Raw genomic sequence first — 21565 nt, 5'->3', positions numbered from 1 at the left:
AAGGGAAGGGAAGGGAAAAGGGAAGGGAAGGGAAAAGGGAATGGAAGGGAAAAGGGAAGGGAAAAGGGAAGGGAAAAGGGAAAGGAAGGGAAGGGAAAAGGGAAGGAAAAGGGGAAGGAAAGGGAATTAGGGTGAAGTAGAAAGCTGAGTCACAAGACCATGGTTCCTACTCATGCTGATATGCTGTCCTCAGTGAAGACATACCTTGCCCCAGGAGTGAGGTTGACAGAGCAAGTCACTGCTTTGGAGTACTCTGTGTCTCAAGTAGAGAGAAAACTGTTGTTTCCCTTCTTGAACAGTTAATGTGCTAAAGTTTTGCCAGTTACTGTTTTAAATGCTCACATTTCACATGCATGTCTCCATCATGAAGCACCTAGATGATAACTTCTTGGTACAGGTGCTAACGGAGCCAACTAGGAAAGGTGCCCTCCTAGACCTGTTGCTAGAAAACAGAGAGGGTCTGGTGGGAGATGTGGTGATTGGTGGCCGCCTCGGTCATAGCGACCATGAAGTGGTTGAGTTCAACATTTATGGTGACAGAAGGAAAAGTGCCACCAAAACCTCATCCCTAGATATGGGGAAAGCGGACTTCAGGCTGCTCAGGGAACTAGTCAGTAAGGTCCCCTGGGAAACTGCTCTTGAAGGCCTCGATGTCCACCAGTGCTGGTCACTCTTTAAGCGATGCCTCCTAGAAGCACAAGATAAGGCAATTCCAAAATATCGCAAGTCAGGCAGGCGGGGCAGGAAGCCGGCGTGGCTGACCAGGAACATTCTAATGGAGATTAGGCGGAAACAGAGAGTGTTTCGCTACTGGAAGGAGGGCCAGGCGTCATGGAAAGAATACAGGGATGCTGTTCGTGTTTGTAGGGAGAAAGTTCGAGTGGCCAAAGCACAGCTAGAGTTGAAGCTGGCTGTGTCTGTGAGAGAAAATAAAAAGGTTTTTTTTAGATATGTAAATGGAAAAAGGAGAACTAAAGAAAACATAGGGCCGCTCCTTGATAGGGAAGGTCTCCTCACAGACGATGACGTAGGCAAAGCAGAGACGCTTAACGCCTTCTTTGCCTCTGTCTTCAATGCCGATGATGGGCTTCGGGACCCAGGGTGCCCTGAGCTGGAGGACCGGGACGGTGGGGATGACAAACTCCCAACTGACCCTGAACGTGTGCGGGATTTGCTACTCCACCTGGATCCCTACAAGTCCATGGGTCCGGATGGGATTCATCCCCGGGTGCTGAAAGAGCTGGCGGATGTCATCGCGGAACCTCTATCAATTATTTTTCAACGATCCTGGGAATTTGGAGAGGTCCCAGTAGACTGGAAGCTGGCAAATGTTGTGCCAATTTTCAAGAAGGGTCAGAAAGAAGACCCTAGCAATTACAGGCCTGTCAGTCTCACGTCAGTGCCTGGTAAAATCATGGAGAAGTTGGTTCTCGGACTTATTGAGGCGCACCTGGGGGACAAAGCAGTCATTGGTCCCAGCCAGCATGGGTTTGTGAAGGGTAGGTCCTGCCTAACTAACCTGATTTCCTTTTATGATAAGATCACCCGTATGGTGGACCAAGGGAAACCAGCTGATGTGATTTTTTTGGACTTCAGCAAGGCTTTTGACACGGTTTCCCATAGGATCCTACTGGACAAAATGTCCACCATACAGCTAAATAAAAACATCATACGATGGGTGAGCAATTGGCTAACGGGCAGGGCCCAAAGGGTTATGGTAAATGGAGCTGCGTCAGGCTGGCGGGCGGTCACCAGTGGGGTCCCTCAAGGCTCCATTTTAGGGCCGGTACTTTTCAATATTTTTATAAATGATCTGGATGTAGGAATAGAGGGTATTTTGAGCAAGTTTGCTGATGACACCAAACTTGGAGGAGTTGTGGACTCAAATGAGGGCGTAAAGGCCTTGCAGAGGGATCTGGACAGGTTGGAGAGCTGGGCGATCACCAACCGCATGAAGTTCAATAAGAGCAAGTGCCGGGTCCTGCACCTGGGACGGGGAAACCCTGGCTGCATGTACAGACTGGGCGATGAGACGCTGGAGAGCAGCCTAGAAGAGAGGGATCTGGGGGTCGTGGTAGACAGCAAGTTGAATATGAGCCAGCAGTGTGCCCTGGCAGCCAGGAGGGCCAACCGTGTCCTGGGGTGCATCAAGCATGGCATCGCTAGTAGGTCAAGGGAGGTGATTGTCCCGCTCTACTCTGCGCTGGTGCGGCCTCACCTCGAGTACTGTGTGCAGTTCTGGGCACCACAGTATAAAAAGGACATGAAACTGTTGGAGAGTGTCCAGAGGAGGGCTACGAAGATGGTGAAAGGCCTGGAGGGGAAGACGTACGAGGAACGGCTGAGGTCACTGGTCCTGTTCAGCCTGGAGAAGAGGAGGCTGAGGGGAGACCTCATCGCAGTCTACAACTTCCTCGTAAGGGGTTGTCAAGAGGCAGGAGACCTTTTCTCCATTAACACTAGTGACAGGACCCGCGGGAACGGGGTTAAGCTGAGGCAGGGGAAATTTAGGCTGGACGTCAGGAGGGGGTTCTTCACAGAGAGGGTGGTTGCACACTGGAACAGGCTCCCCAGGGAAGTGGTCACTGCACCGAGCCTGTCTGAATTTAAGAAGAGATTGGACTGTGAACTTAGGCACATGGTCTGAACTTTTGGGTAGACCTGTGCGGTGTCGAGAGTTGGACTTGATGATCCTTAAGGGTCCCTTCCAACTCAGGATATTCTATTCTATTCTATTCTATCATCTCTGTGTAGTCTTTTATCTGTCAATTCCTTTAGTGTGAGCATCATTAGTAGAGAATAGGACAAACAGTTGGTATCTTTGGATGTTTTTAGCAATTTGATTTGAAAAATAGCTTTGCCATAGCCACGCTGGAAGTCCTTGTTGTCCTTAACTATGCTGCATAACTGCAGCCCTATGCCTGGCTGAAACCCAGAAGAACTAGCATAGGTACCACAGGCTGCTATACAAAGCTCATGGAAGCATGGAGACCTCCTGGGGAAATATCTCACTTTTTAAGGAGAGAAATGGCTGTGTAGAAATTTTCATGCTCAGTGAAGTTACGAGGTGAAAATGTCAAGGACAGGTCATCATAAAATAGAATAGACTCATTACTCATTACCTAGTTTGCACCTTTCAAAAATAGATTTAATAATTTATAAATAAAGTAATACATGATGGATGAAATAACTGATAAAATACATAATGAATAACAAGTTGAACATGATCCCATGATGCACTCTTGTGGCAAAGAAGGCCACCAGCATCCTGGGTGGCATTAGGACAAGCACTGACAGCTAGTCGAGGTGGGTGATCCTGCCCTTCTGCTCAGCACTGGCGAGACACATCTGGAGTGCTGGGTCCAGTGTTGGGGTCCCCACCACAAGGGAGAGAGAGATATTCCAGAGAGCCTTCAGAGTAGAACCACAAAGATGTTTAAGAAATTGGAGCATCTGTTGTATGGGAAGAGACTAAGAGAGCTCAGACTGTTCAGTCAGGAGAAAAGAAGTTGATACGTGGTGGGACAAATAAAGAAAACAGCCAAGCTCTTTCACTGGTGCACACTGATAGAACAAGAGGCAACAGTCACAAACTGGAGAATTCCAATTAAATTTAAGAAAAAAAAACTTTCTTACGATGATGGTGGTGGAGCACTGGAAGTACTTTCCATCAGTAGAGATATTCAAAATCCAAATGCTGGCCAATGCTGCTCTAGTTGACCCTGCTTTGATTAGGCAGTTGGACCAGATGATCTCCAGAGGTGTCTCCAGTCTCAGCAGTTCTGTGATTCTGTGAACTCAGGAACAGAAAAACAGCTGTAAGAGAGAAGCAGTTGCTCTCAGGGCACAGACACCCCTGATGCACACTGAGCAGAATGGCTGCCTTTGCAACCAAAGACCCTACAAATTCTGCATAGAGGAGACTGCTCTAAAGTTGTGTGTCTGGCAGTCTCAGCAACCCAGCTGCTGGCTGTATTGACTAAACACCACTCAAATGGCAATATCCAGAACACATTTGTGCCTGACAGTGTCACGAACTGAATATAGTTGAAGTCTGGCTCAGACCTTATCTCTAAAGCTTTTCAGAAGCACAAAATATTTAGACTATCTAAGAGAATAATCAAGTTGCTGACTGACAAGTCTCATGATCTAGAAATATCTACTTTTGGAGGAGTTTTCTAATAATAAATAGTTTTCTTACTCTGGCCAAAAAGTATGAAAGATCTAATAAGAGTTGAAGACAGATGATTGAGAACTAAAGTATACAATGTTTTTGGTAGCAAAGTCTAAAAATACTGCAGTTATTTCTTTTAAGTATGTGTCAGACTTACCATCATGCAAAGTCTTTTAAAATTGTATTAATAAAAACGTCTGTTTGAACTCCAGAAAATATTAAAACATAATGTAGTGAGCAGAATTCTGTGCCGTACTTGCTGAAAACTGGATGACAAGTGTCCTTGCTGATCCCAAACCTCTCAAAGTCCCTCCAGACTGAGAAGAATTCCAGAAATATCAAAGAGTTAAATTTATACCATTCATTTTCTGACCTCTTTTCACATTAAATTGAAATGAGACAGTATGGAGGAACAGAAACAAAATCACAAGTAATGACTGCAGGATTTTTGCTTGCTAAAAGTAACCAACAATGGAAGATCCAAAGGAAAATTCTATCTTAGGAGAACTGTTGGCCACTTACTGAAGGGCACTTTAGATGCCTGTGGGAACCTGACCTCCTTTCAAGGTTTGCTCATAACATACTGGAAGCCAGGGTAATAAGCTTTCTAACCTTCATTGGCTGTGTATTTGATAAGTATTTTCTAGATGGAGATGCTAAGTAAGTTAAGGTGCCTGGTCTGTTGACATCCAAAAAAAAATAAAATAAAATAACCTCTGGTTTTAATCCTGGCTGTACACAGACATTCAGCATGTTGTGCAAGGAGATGAATATCCAGTGAGATAAAGTAGCAGACAAATCATGTCAAGCTGTTCTTTTAATTATTATTGTTTTTATGGCGCTTTTTTATCCAGTGAAATAGCTTGTATGAGGGACCATGATTTTAGCTAGGTTTTCAGTAGTTTGTGGGAAAGTAATGAGACTAATTTGAGAAACATTGTGCTAATGAACCTCGATGGGGTAGATGCCATAATGGCTGACTAACCATAAAAAGTGAGTAAATATCAGTAGAATGATGAACTGATGTGTTTCCACATTCAGTCTTTTTGTTACTGGTGGAAAAGGAATTTGCTTATTAAATTTACAGATGATATGAAGCTCAGATGACCATAAGTCTGTTATAGGATGGGATTGGAATTTAAAATACTCTTTAAAAATTCAAGAAATAGACTGAAAATAAATTGATTAAATGGAGAAAAATGCTATGCATTGGACTGAAACATGAATACTGAAAAACTTTGTATATGTTGAACAAATGGACAAGTTGCAGTTCTTTTGAAAAGCAGGAAAAGCATAATGAATCATAAACTTGATATGAACCAGGAATTTTACATCAATATGGAAAAGGAAAATATCATGCAAGTTTGCGTGACCAAGAGTAGAGCACTTGGAAAAATCCACACACTCCACTTTGTACTAGTAAGGTCTCCTCCCACAAACATGTCCCAGGCTGGGTACCAGGCTGGAGAAGGATCTAGTTTAACTGTAAAGCATGCAGGACACTAGGATAAAAACAATCAAAGGCAAAGCAAGTTTTATATAGAAGTATACAGGAAATGATGTCATTTAGCTTGAAGAATAAAGATAAGGGAACACAAAATAACAACTTTGCCATAAAAAACTATTGCATAAAGAACAGGGATTTTCTCCATGTTCCTGGTAAACAGGAAAAAGCAGTTAAAAAAAAATAAAATAAAATAAAATAAAATAAAAAAGTAATCTAAAAAAAGCAGTAAGAAAGTTATTATGAAACAGGTCTCCTGGGGATGAAGTGAAATATCCATGAGATGTTCTTAAGAATAGAAGATTAGACATTAGGCATGAGATGTAAAATCCTTAAAATCTTCTCCCCCTACTTTAATACAATCCCCATACCAAACAAAAAAGTACTGGACAAAGACAGTTAATTCCTTATTGAATGTTTTCCTGGAAACTAAAGATGACAGAAGTCAATCAGCAGTCAGTTGTCTGATGTTTTTTGTTACAGTGAGACAGAGAGAAGAAAGTTTTCCAACCCAGAGGACAGTTACTAATCACAAAGGTAGTAGTCAAGCTGCCTTCTACCGCTCCCCTCCTACTTTTTGGCATTGTGCATTTAATATGAATCCACCATGTCTTGTGGTAGTCTCAGCTCTCAGGGGAGAGAGAGCTGCAGCCCAGCTGCAGCTGTTGAACTCTTCTTCCTGCATTTATGAAGCTACTTGCTTGATCCTTCCCTAGACTCAATGTGACATCACTGTTGTGTAAGGTTGTGGTCTCAGTGAGAGAGTCTGTTACCTGTGTAGCTGGGGGTAATGTCCTGGAAAGCTCCATGTGAGATGGAGAAGGAGCAGTTGAGCTGGGGCTGTGAGGTTCCAGCAGCTCCCAGGAAGGCACCACTGGTGATAGTTTGTTCCTGGCTGGGCATGTTTCTTACCTTTACAGACAACTCTAATTTGCAGGCTCAGCAGAAGGGGAGCAGTTTGCCATTATCATGTTCTTCTTGCATCTGGAATTTTAAGTGAACTACATAACAGAAACTTCTGCTTTCTTAAGCATTTTCTTCTTTCTTTAATCATGCTGAGATTTCCTGTGAATACTGTGAGCTGTAATTATCATCTGTAGATCAGCGGGTTTGCTAAGCTGTTTCTTAAAGGGATCTTTTTTTTTTCTTTTTTTTTTTTTCTGTGAATTTCAGATGACCAAGAACAAAATTATAATCACCTGATACTAAACAGTGCCACCCAGACACCTACACATGGTAAGAGAAAACAAAGAGCAAAATTACACTTGTTGTAACTTTCCTCTGCCAGCCAGTAACATTTACTGGTATCAAAGTATGTTTAATGTTAATGGAATGGTTCCTATGGCAATGATGCATGAATGATGGATTCCATTAACATTAAACATAGGACCATATTTTACATTAGTGCACACAATTAAATATGGCCCAATCTTTTACAGCTTTACCTATCAACTTTGTGGTTCCCCTTGTCTGGTTGTTCCTTTCTCACTATCACATCAGCAAAGTTCTGTGAGATTTAACCATCCAAAACAGTAAAATGACAACCAAAGAAAAGTCCGTCTTGTCAGCCAAGCCCCTCAACTCATAGTGCTGCTTGTGCATTTTTTTTATATTTTTTTTTAAGATAGGTTAGAAGGACAATGAATATGGGGTAAGGGCACTTAAGCTGGCATGATTTTGGTGTCATAATATGTGGCCAGAATTTGGGTTAGCTCTATCTTAGCTCCCTCCTTGCTTTGATTGCCTTGGCTCAAGATTAGCAGACAGGTGTGGGCAGCATGTCCCTCCCAGCATCGCAGCAATCACAGACCACCCAGTCACACCATCTGCCTCTTCCTGGCTCCATCCAAACCCAAACCAGTTGCTGGTTCTCCCTGCCGCTGTGCAGTCAGTATGACTTCTGAGTGTACCCCAGCCCTCTGTGCTTTCTTCCCTTCGCCTGGAGCCTTGTCTCGGTCTCCTCCATGTTTTTCCCTGCACCCTTCACCCTGTGAATGTGAGATATTCCTCCAGCACTCGCAGCTGGAACCTCCTCTCTGCTGAGGAACAAGTAAATGATGAGTAGATCTCATCCTAATATGTATTGGTTCTCTCTATCTGTAGCTCTGAATTGCTGTATTTGTTACTCTTTGTGTTCTGGCATTTGTTTTTAACTCTGTAACTTCATCTTGGCAAATATTAGGGAACTGATTTATTGTGAAAGTTATGTGTGCTTGAATAGGAACTTCCTCACTGGTGTTAAAAAGGGTGGGAGCCTTAAAAAAGTCTCCTCAAAGCTTTGGTGTTTCCCCTTCCTACTGGGTGGGTCTTGCTGCTGGTGGGTCTGCATGTTACTTTCAGTTGTAAGACTAATTATTTTTTTCTTCCCATCTCCCAAAGAACACGGGAAACATTAGCTTTAGATCTTGCAGTAACGTAGAAATATTTATTGAACATGATTTGAAGGCCTCAAAAACTCTCAAACTACCTTTTTAAATATCTTTCTCTCTTTTTTCTTTTTCCTTTTTTTTTTCTTTTAATATTTACTACTTTCATGAGAAAAGTAATAGGATTGGAATTATATTGTCTTCTTTCTGTATGCTGCCACCTGTTCTTCACATCCACAATGGCCTGGGATCCCAGAGCTGCCCCAAAAGACACAGATAAGCCCAGTTTACCTGTGTCTGTGGTCTGTGTGCAGAGGTTTTAACATAGCTCCCCCAGCAGATCCCTGTTGCATTCAATAATTCAAAGTAACAATGTGCTAGAACAGTTAAACTTCCCTCTGAGCCTGACAGATGCTTTTCTTTTTTATCTACTTGAGAGACAAAACCAAAGCAGAAGTGTTCATGATCTTGGATTAGAAACTTTTTTTTTTTTTTTTCCCTCGACTACTGTGCCCTAAAAATTGTTAGTTTTAAACTAAACAACGGGAGATTAGAGGTTAGGAAGAAATTCTTCACTCAGACAGTGATGAGGCACTGGAACAGGTTGCCCAGAGAGGCTGTGGATGCCCCATTCCTGAAAGTGTACAAGGCCAGGTTGGACAAGACCCTGGGCAACATGATCTAGTGGGTGGCATCCCTGCCCATGGCAGGGGGTTGGATCTGTGTGATCTTTAAGGTCCCTTCCAACCCATACCATTCAATGGTTCTATGGTTTTAAACAGTTTGGTCATACAAAGCAATCTGAATGACCTGACTACAAATAACTGTATGATTCAGAGTCATATTTGGTTCCTAAGTTATCCATACAGTCATGGACACTTTCATTTATGATACAGGTGTGTGCTGTTGCTTGAGCCATTGCTTGCTGTCTTTAAAGAGTTATTTGGACCTCTCAGATAAACAATCAAAAGGGAGAATTCATTGTTCATAATTTATTGCTGAAATTCTGAGATAGTTCAGCAAAGCCAAAGATTTAATTTAATTCTCTTCCAGGGTAGGACATGGCATATATTTTCTGTGTGATTATGCAGATTTGTAGGTGGACATGAACTGTCTTTCTCAGCACTGTGTTTGTGAGCTCTGTCCCTTAACCTCTCATACCCACCACACTGTGACACCTTCTGCAAGGAGCAGAAGAAGGGAAAGAAGCCAGTGTCAGGCTCAAGACATGTCCTGCATCGCAAGTGGCCCAAGTTCATTCTCAACTGAAGTAAAACAAGCAGAGAAATGTTCTCATGCTGCCAGCAGCAAGCAAGCAAGGCAGCAGATGTAGGTGACATGTCTCTAAACAAACAACACTGTTAACACAGAATAACACTTCAGCGTGAGCAGCCAGATAATCCCCACTCCCCCCGCCCCCCCCCCCCCCCCCCCACCCAAGGGATGCACTTGGCCTGGTATATATGATGGGGAGAGTGAGTTGTTGCAAACTGGAATACCTATCAGGAAGAAAACTCAGATCCTGTGGGCTGGTGCGCCCATCCCCACCATACCAGCAATTCTGTGGTTCCTTACTTTCTCCCATTATTCCCATTACAATGCCTCTCCAAAGTCCTATAACCCTGGCATTAATCAGAGGAGGCTCTCCACATGCGATAGACATGGGGCCCAGGGCTCTGCAAGGGACCTCCTCGTCTAGAAGGGTTGAAAGCCAAGCCCCCTGAGCTCTCCTTTCCCCACACTGTACCAGCTAGCCTTTTGTAGATGTAGAGCAAATGGCACCAGACCATTGGCTTCCCCAGTGGTCTTGGGAATGATAACAGGATGTAAGCAGAGAGGAATGATCCAGATGTGCTGTTCCAGTGGAGCATCTGTTCCACCAAACAGTGTAACAGTGTTTTGGAAACAGCTTTCTGCACCTTTCTCTGTCTGCAACTCAATCTTTGTTCAGCTGAGACAGTTGGTGGATGGCAAACACCAGTTTCCATGGGCTGATATTTCCTGGTGGCCCATGTCCTGCTGCCTGCAGATGTCACTGTGACAAGCCATCTCTGAATGCATGCAAAGCTTATCAGCACCATATGTAAACACTCCCTTATATTACTACAGCAGTTTTTTTCCTGCAAATAAACAAACTGAAATAAAATAAAATAAATCCATGCCCACAAGGACAAAGGGAAAAAAAAAAAAAAAAAAAAAAAGGAAAGAAAAAACAACAAAAAAAGCAAACTTGGCATGAGTTATGTGAGCTGTTCACATTCAACAGCAAGTTCCCAGAGGTAAAACACCAAGGTTCTCAGTTTTAACCTGGCTTGGGGTTGTGGCACACAGCTTCTCAGTGCAAGGGTACGCCCATTGCAGTGGGTCGTGCAGCCATGAGATCATGATGTGATTATACCAAGTTCTTCTGATGCAGGAAGGAATAACCACTAATTAATAAGGGGATCGTGTATAATCTGTTCTGTCAGGCTGCTATCATTTAATTAACTTAGTGCTGTTTGCAGCACAGCCAATGCAGGGTGAGGGGAAAGTCTCCCTTTTCCTGCTGCCTGGCCATCAAAATGTGTTTTCAGAGAGGTTTGTGCTGTCCTGTAGAACATGGAATGTTGGGGAAGACACTTTCCAGTGAAGACCATGATGAATAACCAGAGGCCAGTGGGCCTGTCAGCTCGTGGCCAGGATTTCATTTCTGCTGTTGCTGAGGGCTCTGAGCTCCCCCGTGTGACTTTCAGCATCTCACCTCTGAAAGAAGGCTGTTGACTTTCTTTCTGATGTGGGTCTGTTCATGTACCTAGTTCATTCCTGGGGCACTGAACGTCCCATTACAGAAATTTCTATGGGCCTTTAGCAACCTCAGTCTAAATTCTGCTTTCAGTAACCTTCAGGCCACAGTTCCACTGAAATCAGAAATTTAATGTTGGTTCCCTTAGCTCTAAACTTCAGCTCTAGACATCAGCTGCATATTTTACCTCCAAATAAAGAATTCCACACCTGCTTTTGGAATAGTGGGCATCTTGTATACAAAAGGTGAATGTGAGTGCTCAAGTACTCATTTCTATGTGCAACAAAATATTGCATGTGAAATACAGGTATACCTTTTGATACGTTAATTTATCTTGTTTATCTACTTAGTCTTTATACAAAATAAGCACATACAAAATATTCCCTTATAAAAAACTTAAAATATGAAAAACATAAGATAGGTGTACAGAACTGAAACAGCGTAGCATTAACTATGACAAAACTGCCTGGGTTCAGATTCTGTAAAGCTTGTTACTTTATTTTTTACTGCTACTTAAGTTTAACCTCATTATATTTAGTGCATATTTAATTAGACTAAACCACCAAAGCCTTGCATAAACATTTTTATGTCTATATAAATAACAAGGAAAATGCTAAATAATATAGTTAGTAGGAAGTTCACATCATAATTTTTATGTCAGTTCATCTGATAATCATCTCAAAAAATACTTGGTAAAAGCAAAAACCATAAGCAACAAATGGCTTCACTTTGAGTTTTTTATTTGGTCAAGTGTTTTTCCACAGATAATGTCTGGGTTTACTCTGACAGGAGTGAATTCAATTCTATAGCAGTACTCATGTGAACTTTAAACAAACTCCTATGTACCCATGCATGTATATGTGCCTCTCATTTATAACCCTTCCTTCCTTCCTTCCTTCCTTCCTTCTTTTTTTTTTTTTTTTTTTTCCCTTTTCTTCATTTCAAACACTCAGTACATCTTCCTTCCCACACAGTAACAGGACTTTGGGGGATATATTGCTATAATAATTCTTGCATCAATTTTCTAACATCAGACCAGAAGCTTTGATTTGGGACAATCCCAGAGGATATGAACATGGTTCCCTATACTGTCACATCTCCTCCAGCAATTTGTTGAGAGTTCTATGTCTATTGTGTTTAAGACACTGTTTACAAAATCATAACAATTAAGGACTGTTTAAATTAGATTTATCCCCAGTAGAAATACATGTGAGGAAATTAAAGATAATCGGATCTTCAGTATATAACCTACGGAACAAGTACACACGTTACGTTCACTGCACTTTCTGCAAAGCAGCAGGGCTTTAATGATGGAGATACCAGTGGCAGTCAGTGATTCAACCACCTCGTGCACAAACTTTGCAAAGTACACAGAGATTGGTGTGGTGCAGTACAGTTCCAGTTACACTCTCATGAGGCAAACTGCAGCCAATGGTTTGGTGAATCAGGATCACCATTCACCTGCCTTGACCTGGAAATTTGCTGGTACTGTCCTTCAGTGCAGAGCCAGCCTCAGCACAAGGGGTGTACTTGTTTCTCTGGGGTTGTGGACATGTTGCTTGTGCTGTCACTGTGGAGCTCCCAGTGATGCAGCCAGAAGGTTGTGGGGCTGCCTGCATCACCCCCAGCCCACGGGGGGCTTGTTCCTCTCCCTAGTACCAAAGGGCTGAAAGGAGAGAACCCAGCTAAGCCACCCAGGGTGGATGATTTGTGTCTTTCAGTGGCTGGAGCTAATACCAACTTAATGACTTTTCTAGACTGCTGCCAGGATCACACCTGATGCAATTGCCTCTTTGAGTCTGCTTTCCCTCTCTGCAGATGCAAGCTTTGAGCAGGAAGCACTTGCAGAGGTGGAAGGAGTTAACAGGCTTATGTTTTCCAACTGCACTCTCAAATTTGGCAGGAAAGAGTCCTGGTCCCAGCTGTGAACCCTTCTATGTGCTGGCTGCTCTCATGCCAGAGCCATGAGTTGTTTTCTGCATCCCTGTAAAAAGACAACCAGCCTAGGGAGAAGTGAAAGTGTCTTTTGCTGTGATTGCTAAGTGCAATAGTACTTTCTGAAGTTTTCCCTTTTGTTTTAGTTGGCAACATTATTCCTGTCACCCTGGGTTGTGCTGTGTAACTATGCTATGCCCTGTTAAGCACAGTGTGCTCAGAAGCATCATGTCAATAGTCCCTGGGTGATATAATTCAGGTATATTATTAAATCATGTGCATACGTCATAACATGTAAGGGCATCTTGCAGTGTGCTGGTATAGCTCACCCTCTTTGCTTCTTAACCCTTCAGACTGCTGTTCTATACTCAGCCCCGAAAGACCTAATCCAAAAGTCATCCTGATATGCAAATGTGTTTTATTTTCCACTAACTGAATTTTAAACCCTATATCTCCAACTCCTATAAACAAGGACAGCTATTCACTGGAGAGCTGCTGCTTTACACCACAGAGGATCTGAGCTGAAAATGTATAAACATCTCTGAGATTCTTTGTGAGACATGCAAAAGACTATTAATAACAGTATTTATAACACAAAAAAAAAAAAGAAGTGTGAAAACACAGATAGCTCCCTCCAAAAAAGCTGAAGATACAAGTTGTAAATTTTAATTCCAGTGTGTGAACATCAGCTCTGTGCCTGCTATAGCAGTGTGTCATTCCCAGGACGGCTCAGGCGGTGCTAAGTCTTGGCACAGGAGGCTACCAAACGTCATCAGCAACTACCAGATTTTCTTGAGGAATGTGTCCCTTTGTAAGAGCTTGCATCCGAATCAGAGAAGACTTTGTGTCTGAGCCTTCAAATGGCTGAGCAGAAGGCAGTGCTGGGGGAGCAGTGTGTGCTTTGACAGAGGACTGAAGCTATGATGAGCTGAAGCTGAGCAGCAGAAGGCTTGGTTGTATCAGCTTCTCCTAGGTGACATTGTTTGCTTTCTCTGGGTGAATGTTTTAAAAGGCATCTGTTGAAATGTCTTGCAAAATTCACACAACATATGTGCAGACTCATATGCAAATATGGAGCACATCCTTTTTGCCACTTGAGCTTTGTTTAAAACTTTGCCATAAATTCACTTTTTTTTTTTTTTTGTCTTGGTTATCATCTGCTTCTGTCCTCATACATGAAAGTTTCTGTTCCTCATGTAAACAAACTTTGAAAGAAACTGCCTACAAAGAACAAGGACAGAGCAAGACACTTCACAGACTTCAGGTCTGGTCTCCACCACACAAGCTTTAAAAATCCTGAGACTGCTTCTCAGCCCTTTGCTTTCACAGAGTTTGCAAAGTGATGAAAGTACAATGAGTCTCTCCCTCAAATGAGAGCAATTTTCTTTCCTTCATAGATTATAAAGCAATGGGGTGTATGGATAAAGCAGAAGCATGAATCCATAATGCCCACTTAGAGGCCAGCTGCAATTGCCATCCCCAGTGCATGGAGGGAAGTGCTGCAGCCCCCTAAAATCCATGCAGGTGACATGCCAGCCCTTGGAAAGGCCACTGCAGGAGAGGTGCTCCTCTGGCAATCCCGCAGTGCCGCAGTGCTCCTGGTTCCTCAGGAGCAGAGCTCTCTGCACTGTCACCACCCCCATCTGCAGGGTGGCGCCTTCTCGAGTCTTCCTCTAAGACCCTGGTCCAAGCGGTACAGGGGAGCCTTTCTGAGCCTGGCCCATGAGTCCATTGGTTTTCATGGAAGTACAACAGGGTTTGGACTGGCTCAACAGTTCTGGTCCATGAAGCGGAAGAAATGTACTGTTCTTGCTTGGTAGGACCCCAAGAAGAAAGATTAGAGCTGCAAAGGCCAAGTCTTTGTCCTCAAATATTCCTGTTCCCTTCCTGAGCTTACCGTGCTGATGTTATGCAACCTCGTGTGTTTGGCAGTGCTATCCCATGTCACCAGCCCTGCCTGTGGCTGGAGCAAAGCAGCACTCCGGCAGCAGCACTGTGAAACTGCTGATGATCAGCAGAAGATGAAATTCTGCATGGTTGAGCCCTCTCCTGCTGAATTAATCAGAGAGACACTTTCTGAATTTTAAGATGTTGCATTGGCTGTAAAAAGGTGTGGTTGCTTCAATGCTGTAGCAAAAGAGAATCTTGAAACCAGTAGAAATGAGGTTGCTGGGTGATGTTCCCATCTCTGTAGTGCACTATGCACTGGGTGAGCTTCATTTCATCCATGTTCCTCTGCAAATAGCTTTGCAAATTTGCCCAGACATGAACTGGGATGTGGCTGCAGGATGGAGGTGAGGTAAATGTGGTCTAATACTGACTTTCAAAGGTAAATCCAGTAACCATAGCACATTGTCCATCTTCCAGTGGGCATCTCCCATTGCCCAGAACATAGAACTGAACTGGAATGAGTGAGAATGATGGGGAACAGAGCAGCGTGCCACCTCATCCGTCTTGCAGGAAATGGGGAGATCTTCCTATTTGCATCTTGTTAATTAACTATGTCTTGCACCTTCTATAGGAGCCAATAAGCACCACAAATGAAAAAGAGAGACCAGAGAAAATTGTGACTCAAATACATTGCAGGAGTGATGAACTACTAAGAAACTTCTGCTGATCTGGTCCCAGAATTTAAATGCACAAGATGTTTCTCCTTACTAGAGCTTCTCAGGCCTCTGATTTTTCCTTCAAACTACATTATGCAAAAGACAACTGAAGTTATCTTTGGTCATTTCAGTTTATCCCTTATTTTACTGAATGATAAGTAGCGGATTTCAAGGTGACTTCTAATTTGCCAAAATCATAATGGTCTGTTCCTGACTGACTGGATGGAAAAAGCAGTAAGAAGATGCTGTGATTCTGCACAAGCCCATCAGATAAATGTGTGGCAGTTAATTTCACACACCTCATGCAAGCAGTCAATTAATGCTCCTGCTTTGGCACTGAACACAAGCTCCATACATATGACTGGGCTTATTTCATCTTGCCGAAACCTCCATGCAAAATGGAGATTATATGCAGGTTCTGCCTGTAAAAATTGCAGAGATGTTACCCCAGGGTCCTTGCCACACAAGCACTAATAGGAGTGGGAATATATTTTCCATGTTGATACAGTCTCTGTTTGCTGGATAATATCTAATCAATTGTTTCCCCCTCCCTGATGAATATGATGCATTTCCTAATCCTGCAGTCAGTCTGCGAGATGTGCATTGAAGTCATCAGCAGAAAAATAATGCTCTCAGAGAGATGACACATTAGCTATATGCTCAGTTGGGGTTATGTTCTATTTACCAGGTAATAACTATTCCAAGAGCATAGTCCTGCTCTCTAACTCAAACAAGGCTCCAGGCAGGACCCAGGCAGCAGGGGAGGAGATGATACAACTCCTGAATAATCATCATCATCATCATCATCATCATTGTGGCAAACAGTTGAATTTGGGGCAGAAGCTGTGCTTTAATTCCCACCAGTCCATAGATCAGGGGAGACAGTGGGTCTTCAGGCACATGAGTGAGTACTGAGCACATGTTGCATTGCTCTTCATGAGCACCCTTTTGGAGAGTGGCAGACAGGTGTGAAACCAAGCCTTAGGCATTCTGCTGCTCCTCAGCTGCATCAGAACATTTTGTCCTCTGATTTATATCATCACAGCACACTTGGAGTGGCCAAGTGTGGTCTTTTCACCCAGCTAGTGCAACCCCATCACTGCTACAAGCCCACACAGAGCCCCTTTCCACGACCCTGTAGCCTCCTCTAGCTTTGCTCCCAACAATTGCAGCTCTTGCTATTTTCAATACTCTTATCTCTGCCTGCTTTAATATTTGAACACCTGGGAGTTATAAATGCTTTACCTCAACAGGCCAGCTTGCAGCAAAGCGATGTGATTTCAGTTACAAGGCAAACTCTGCAGATTGCCTGGACTTCACTTTTAACGCTGTTGTTCAGTGCTAATCTTTATTGGCAGTACCTTGGCGTTAGCATCCTGACAGAGGATGTTTTGACATGAGCCGGGGACTCCCTCAGTGACCAACAAAGTGGAAAAAAGTAGAGGAGGGCGTCCTCCAACCCTGCTTCCCCACCTGAGGAACCTCTCCAGGCCTGGCCTCGTCTTGTGACTGACCTAGATGTGCTCAGCTCCGCTTCATGCCTCCCACATGCAGAGGATCGTGGCCATCCCTAGGGCCCAACAGATCTCTGGGGCTGCGGACTGGGCTTTGTACAGGAGCTTCCAGGTTCAGAGCACAGGCCAGAAATCTGGCATGATGAGAGAGCAACTTGATTATCAGCCCCAGTTAAAATGAACCCACAGACACATTTCTGTGGCTATGAGGAACGCATATGTTGCTGGGGTGAAGGTAGGTGATGGTGTCTGAACTTGTACAGGATGTGCTGGGGTTGGTCTCACCACATTGTGGTGCAGCCCTGCGGGATACATGACCCACTGTCCACCAGCCCCTGGGAGGAGGGCTGCTCTGTCTGTCTGGGGGCTTTCAAGACAGCTGTTTGCTGCTCTCCATAATTGCTGTGGAAAAGGAAATAAAGCCACAGGACTGATTTTATACCAATCTGCAAGTACCAAGCTGAATTATGCCCAAGAGCATGTTGCTGAGGCTGGCTCAGATATAGCTCTCCTCCCTAGCCAGATCTGTGGGGATGGCTCACCTCTCATCTTGTTTTGGTGCATGCTGTGGACGTGTCTTTCTCTCTCTCTCTCTCTCTTTTTTTTTTTTTTTTTTTTTTTTTTTTTCAGACAAGCCACGGATGAACAACATCCTTACTTCTGCCACTGAACCTTATGATCTGTCCTTCTCCCGGTCCTTCCAGAACCTGTCTCACCTCCCACCATCCTACGAGTCTGCCGTCAAGACAAACCCAAGTAAATATTCTTCTCTGAAGAGACTAAGTAGGTGCCAGCTCATTTCATTTCCCTTGTATCTCATTTGCTCATACACCGCGGTGGGCACAACTTTAAGACAACAATCTTCTTCCCTCTGTTGTTGCACTGCCCAAGTTGGCATCTCTGGTAATGATTCTCCCGACTGTCACTTCCCATCAAGGAAGAGCAGAGAGAAAATGTCCCTTCATTACCATGAGAGCACACGTGGTTATTTGCTTACTGACCTCCTCACAGCAATGCCCTTCCACCCCTCCACCTCATATCTGCTCCTGGTGGAGTCATCTGAGAATCCTTTTTCTTTGTGGCGGAGCCAAGATGAGCCAGGCTGGCTGCCTCCACCAGCCGAGCTCACCTCGGTGCTCACCGTCTGCATGAGCAGCTGGAACCAGGTGACAAACCCAGGCCAAAGAAAAGCTGCTGAAATGGCTGGGAACATCCATTTCAGTAGGAGCACCTCTGCCTGTCCTGAGCAGTGCTGAAAGCCACCACGTGTCATGGTGTGTGTGTCCGGAGCCGGTCCTGACCTGCGCCGTCCACTGGTCGATGGTGCATTTCTGATGCCTTGGCGTGTTGCTCTCTGCCCTGTTCACACCAGTTAGTATCTGTTACTTCTTGCTGTTTTACGTATTGCATTGTTCTGACAACTTTTCTGTAATGCTTCAGCACAACACTGTTGCTGATGGTAAATCTCTTCAGAAAATCATGGAATTCTCTTCAGTTTGGTGGGATTTTGAAATAAGTGATATTTTGTGATGAAAAACCCTCTCTCCAGACTGAGACATCACGTTTTTATTATGTTTCCAAGGATATTTTTGGGTGCAGCCAGGTATTCATACAGCTTAATTTAGAAAAATAACTTAGGTGTCTATACTTACAATAGTTTCACTGAAGGTAGGTGGGGATGATGAGTAAATCTTACTTCCTTAGTCTGTATAAAATTTGCATTCCCAGTTCAGCCAGATAACAGAGACACACAAAATTAAGCAGCTGAGAAACCCTTGGACTGTCCGTAACATAACATTTGGAGCTCTCTCTCCCAACCATAAATATTTTCCTCTCCCTGCTTCCCTGAGATGAGCTGTCCATGTTCTTGCACAGTTTTGATGATATTACAGTTTTGATGATATGGGAAACTCCTGAAATCATGACATTGAAATCATGACATTGAAACATTACTGCCTTTAAATGTTGCTAATTTGAGGTGATGACTGATTTTAATTTCTCAGATTAAATTGCATAAAAATATATCCCTTGAAAAGCCCCCAAATGTTCTTTTATTTGCAATTGATTTGCAATGCTTCGGATTACCTGGAATAAATACTTCCAGTTCAGAGGCTGGAAGAGCTCTTGACATATTGGGAAGAAGTTAGGGAAGCGCCCACCAGGAACTGCACCAATCACTGTTGTTATGAAGGGGATGATCAGGGCCTCTTCCAGCCTGTGATTCATCTGTTGTGTTACGTGTTGTGCATAGATTGAAAGTCATTGAAAGCTCCTTGAGTAAAGGATATTGATGTAGCTCACTGAAATATTAAAAAACAACAAATGCATGCTAACTGAAACTCCTACACCTTTCACAGCCAACATCTGGAAATGTATATCAGATTTGAACATTACTCTCTACCCACTCCTACCATGCTTACCTGACTCATGCTGATATAAATTCACTCAAACCAAGCAATGCTACCCGTGCACTGGTCATTACTTTGCTAAATGTTTGGCCCATGGAGTCTGGAAAATTTTGCTTTGCAGTTGAAGAAATGATAGGTCCCTCCATGTCCAACCTGCCCCTCAGTGTGTCACAGAAGAAGGGAATATGTATTGTCCTCCAGAACTGTTTGCTGGATATTTGTATAAAAAGATTAAAACAAACTTGCGTTAAGGTACCAAGTTCAAATGCCTTCAAGAATGTGCTGAGCAGAGTCAGCCTTCCTCTCCTGAGGCATTCCTGACCCTCTGGGCAGTTACATCCCTGTCCCCATTCAGGGGACACCTGGCAGTCAACACGAACCTAAGAATATGAGAGTTCATCTCTAGCCATTGGTTATGGAAGATAGGTGGGGTTCATTCACCCCTTTACCAGCAGCATCAGCCCTAGAAGGAAATCCCTGCATAATACAAGAGAAAGAGCAGTCATTTTCCTATCACTGTCAGGTCTAGACCAGTCCATCCCCTTGCAAAGAGCCTGACAAATGCTAAACCAACAGCCTCACACTATATGGTTAGGTAACTAAATAAAAACTTCCAGCTCTGAAAGTGCTAAGCACTCCATGCTCCCCCTGGGCTTTCATAGACTCAGCACCTCCAGGATAACTGAATCATGTTCTTATATCTGGTCTTCTCCAGAGCCAAAGGAAAATAAGAAGCCAGATTTTCTCTTGCAAAATGACAGCAACATCATTTTCTTAGTGCATAAGTAGAAGCTAAAGACAACAGAAAGTCTGTGGGAACAACAACAACAGCAAAAAAGTCTGGGCTTTGCAAATGAATTAATGCATTTGAATTTTTCATATTTAAAATAATTTGTTTCTAGTGAACTGCCTTCCACATTTGGAAAAAAAAAAAAAAAAAAAAAAAAGAATTGTTCTGAAAAATTCAATAGCAAATATAATATTTTTATTTGAGTCAAACAAAATGCATTAGATACTCTTAAAATCTGTGTTTCAGCTAATTGCCTGGATTTCTTCAGGCTTTCTAGACAGCTGAAGGTCACTTGTTTTCCCACAGTTAGCAGAGGCAAGTAGTGAAAGACAGTTTCTGCCCAAGAACGTCTGAACCAAAGAATCAAGGAGTCTCCAGGAACAAAGACTTATTTACTGTCTCCTTGCTAGAGATGAGGAGCCAGAGCTCAGCGAGGCTGTGGTCAGATCTACCTCACCCTGTTTTATCCTGCAGCATAAATCCTGCAGGGGGGGCTACCAGTGGAGCCAGGCTTGGGGCCCCTCCATGGGATGCTCTGTGTCAGCTTTGCCCTCACCCTGCTGGGCTTGTGCCGAGGAAGCTGGGCTTGTGCAGCGGTGGGTGGGGTGTGGGAACATGCAGCTGAGCAAGAGCTTCCATGTTAATTCTGCCCTACCCAGCACCCCAGGGAAACGCTGCTTCCAGGCAAGTGAGAAAGGTCACTCAGAATGGAAGCTGATATTTTCAGGCATATTAAACGACTTGGTATCGGCTGAAGAATCATCACAAATGACTAGGCAGCTTGAAACTGTTAAAGCAGAGACAGGAGAGACAAGTTTGAAGGGGGAATACACTGGAATTGCTAAGAAAGAAAAGCAGAGAAATTACCTTTGAGAAAAGCAAAAAAATTGCTCTGATGACCTGGCTTACAGACAGACATGCACGTGTTTTAGTCATGCTAACTTACAGCCAAGAGAATAAAAACCATCCTTGGCTTTTCTATACTCTCTTCCCAGAACTCCACCAATGTACCTCATCTCCCTAATTAGTGCTGGAGGAGCTCTGCTCTGCCTTACTGCGATGGGTTTGTCTCACTCATTTTAGACATATTGAGGTGAGACATATGAGGAAGAACACTCATTTGGGGCATTCCCTCTGGATAAGAAAAAAAAAAAAAAAAAAAAAAAAAAAACTCTTTGGGAAGGCAGTTTTTCCTAAACCCAACCAAAAAAAAATCAAACAAAAAACCATTTTTTAATTTTTTTTTCACCACCCCTAAAAATTTTCCAAAAAAAAAAAAAAAGGGAAAAAAAGAAAAAAAAAAAAAAAAAAAAAAAAAAAAAAAAGGTCTAGAAAATGTAATTTCCAGTAATATTCCACTTCCAAGCCTTTGAAAAACTTGAGTAAAGCCCCATAAATATAATAATATAATACTGGATTAGAAAAAAGAAAAAGAAAAAAAAAAGAAAAAGAAAAAGAAAAAGAAAAAGAAAAAGAAAAAGAAAAA

At 43.2% G+C, this 21565-nt stretch overlaps 1 protein-coding gene across 1 annotated transcript in view; it reads left to right on the top strand.

Moving 5' to 3' along the window:
* Positions 1-21565, top strand: part of SHISA6 (shisa family member 6) — a gene marked incomplete at its 5' end in the record, with an annotated part of 239103 nt that overhangs the window by 207469 nt on the left and 10069 nt on the right. The window contains 2 exons of the mRNA XM_035342714.1: positions 6852-6914; positions 17512-17664. Coding sequence (XP_035198605.1) covers positions 6852-6914; positions 17512-17664 — 216 coding nt within the window. The remainder of the gene's footprint in view (positions 1-6851; positions 6915-17511; positions 17665-21565) is intronic.

The sequence above is a fragment of the Oxyura jamaicensis genome, chromosome 18, assembly GCF_011077185.1.
Source record: "Oxyura jamaicensis isolate SHBP4307 breed ruddy duck chromosome 18, BPBGC_Ojam_1.0, whole genome shotgun sequence".
Taxonomy (NCBI): Eukaryota; Metazoa; Chordata; class Aves; order Anseriformes; family Anatidae; genus Oxyura; species Oxyura jamaicensis.
The sequence above is the reverse complement of the archived record's forward strand: the minus strand, read 5'-3'. Positions and strand labels throughout refer to the sequence as shown.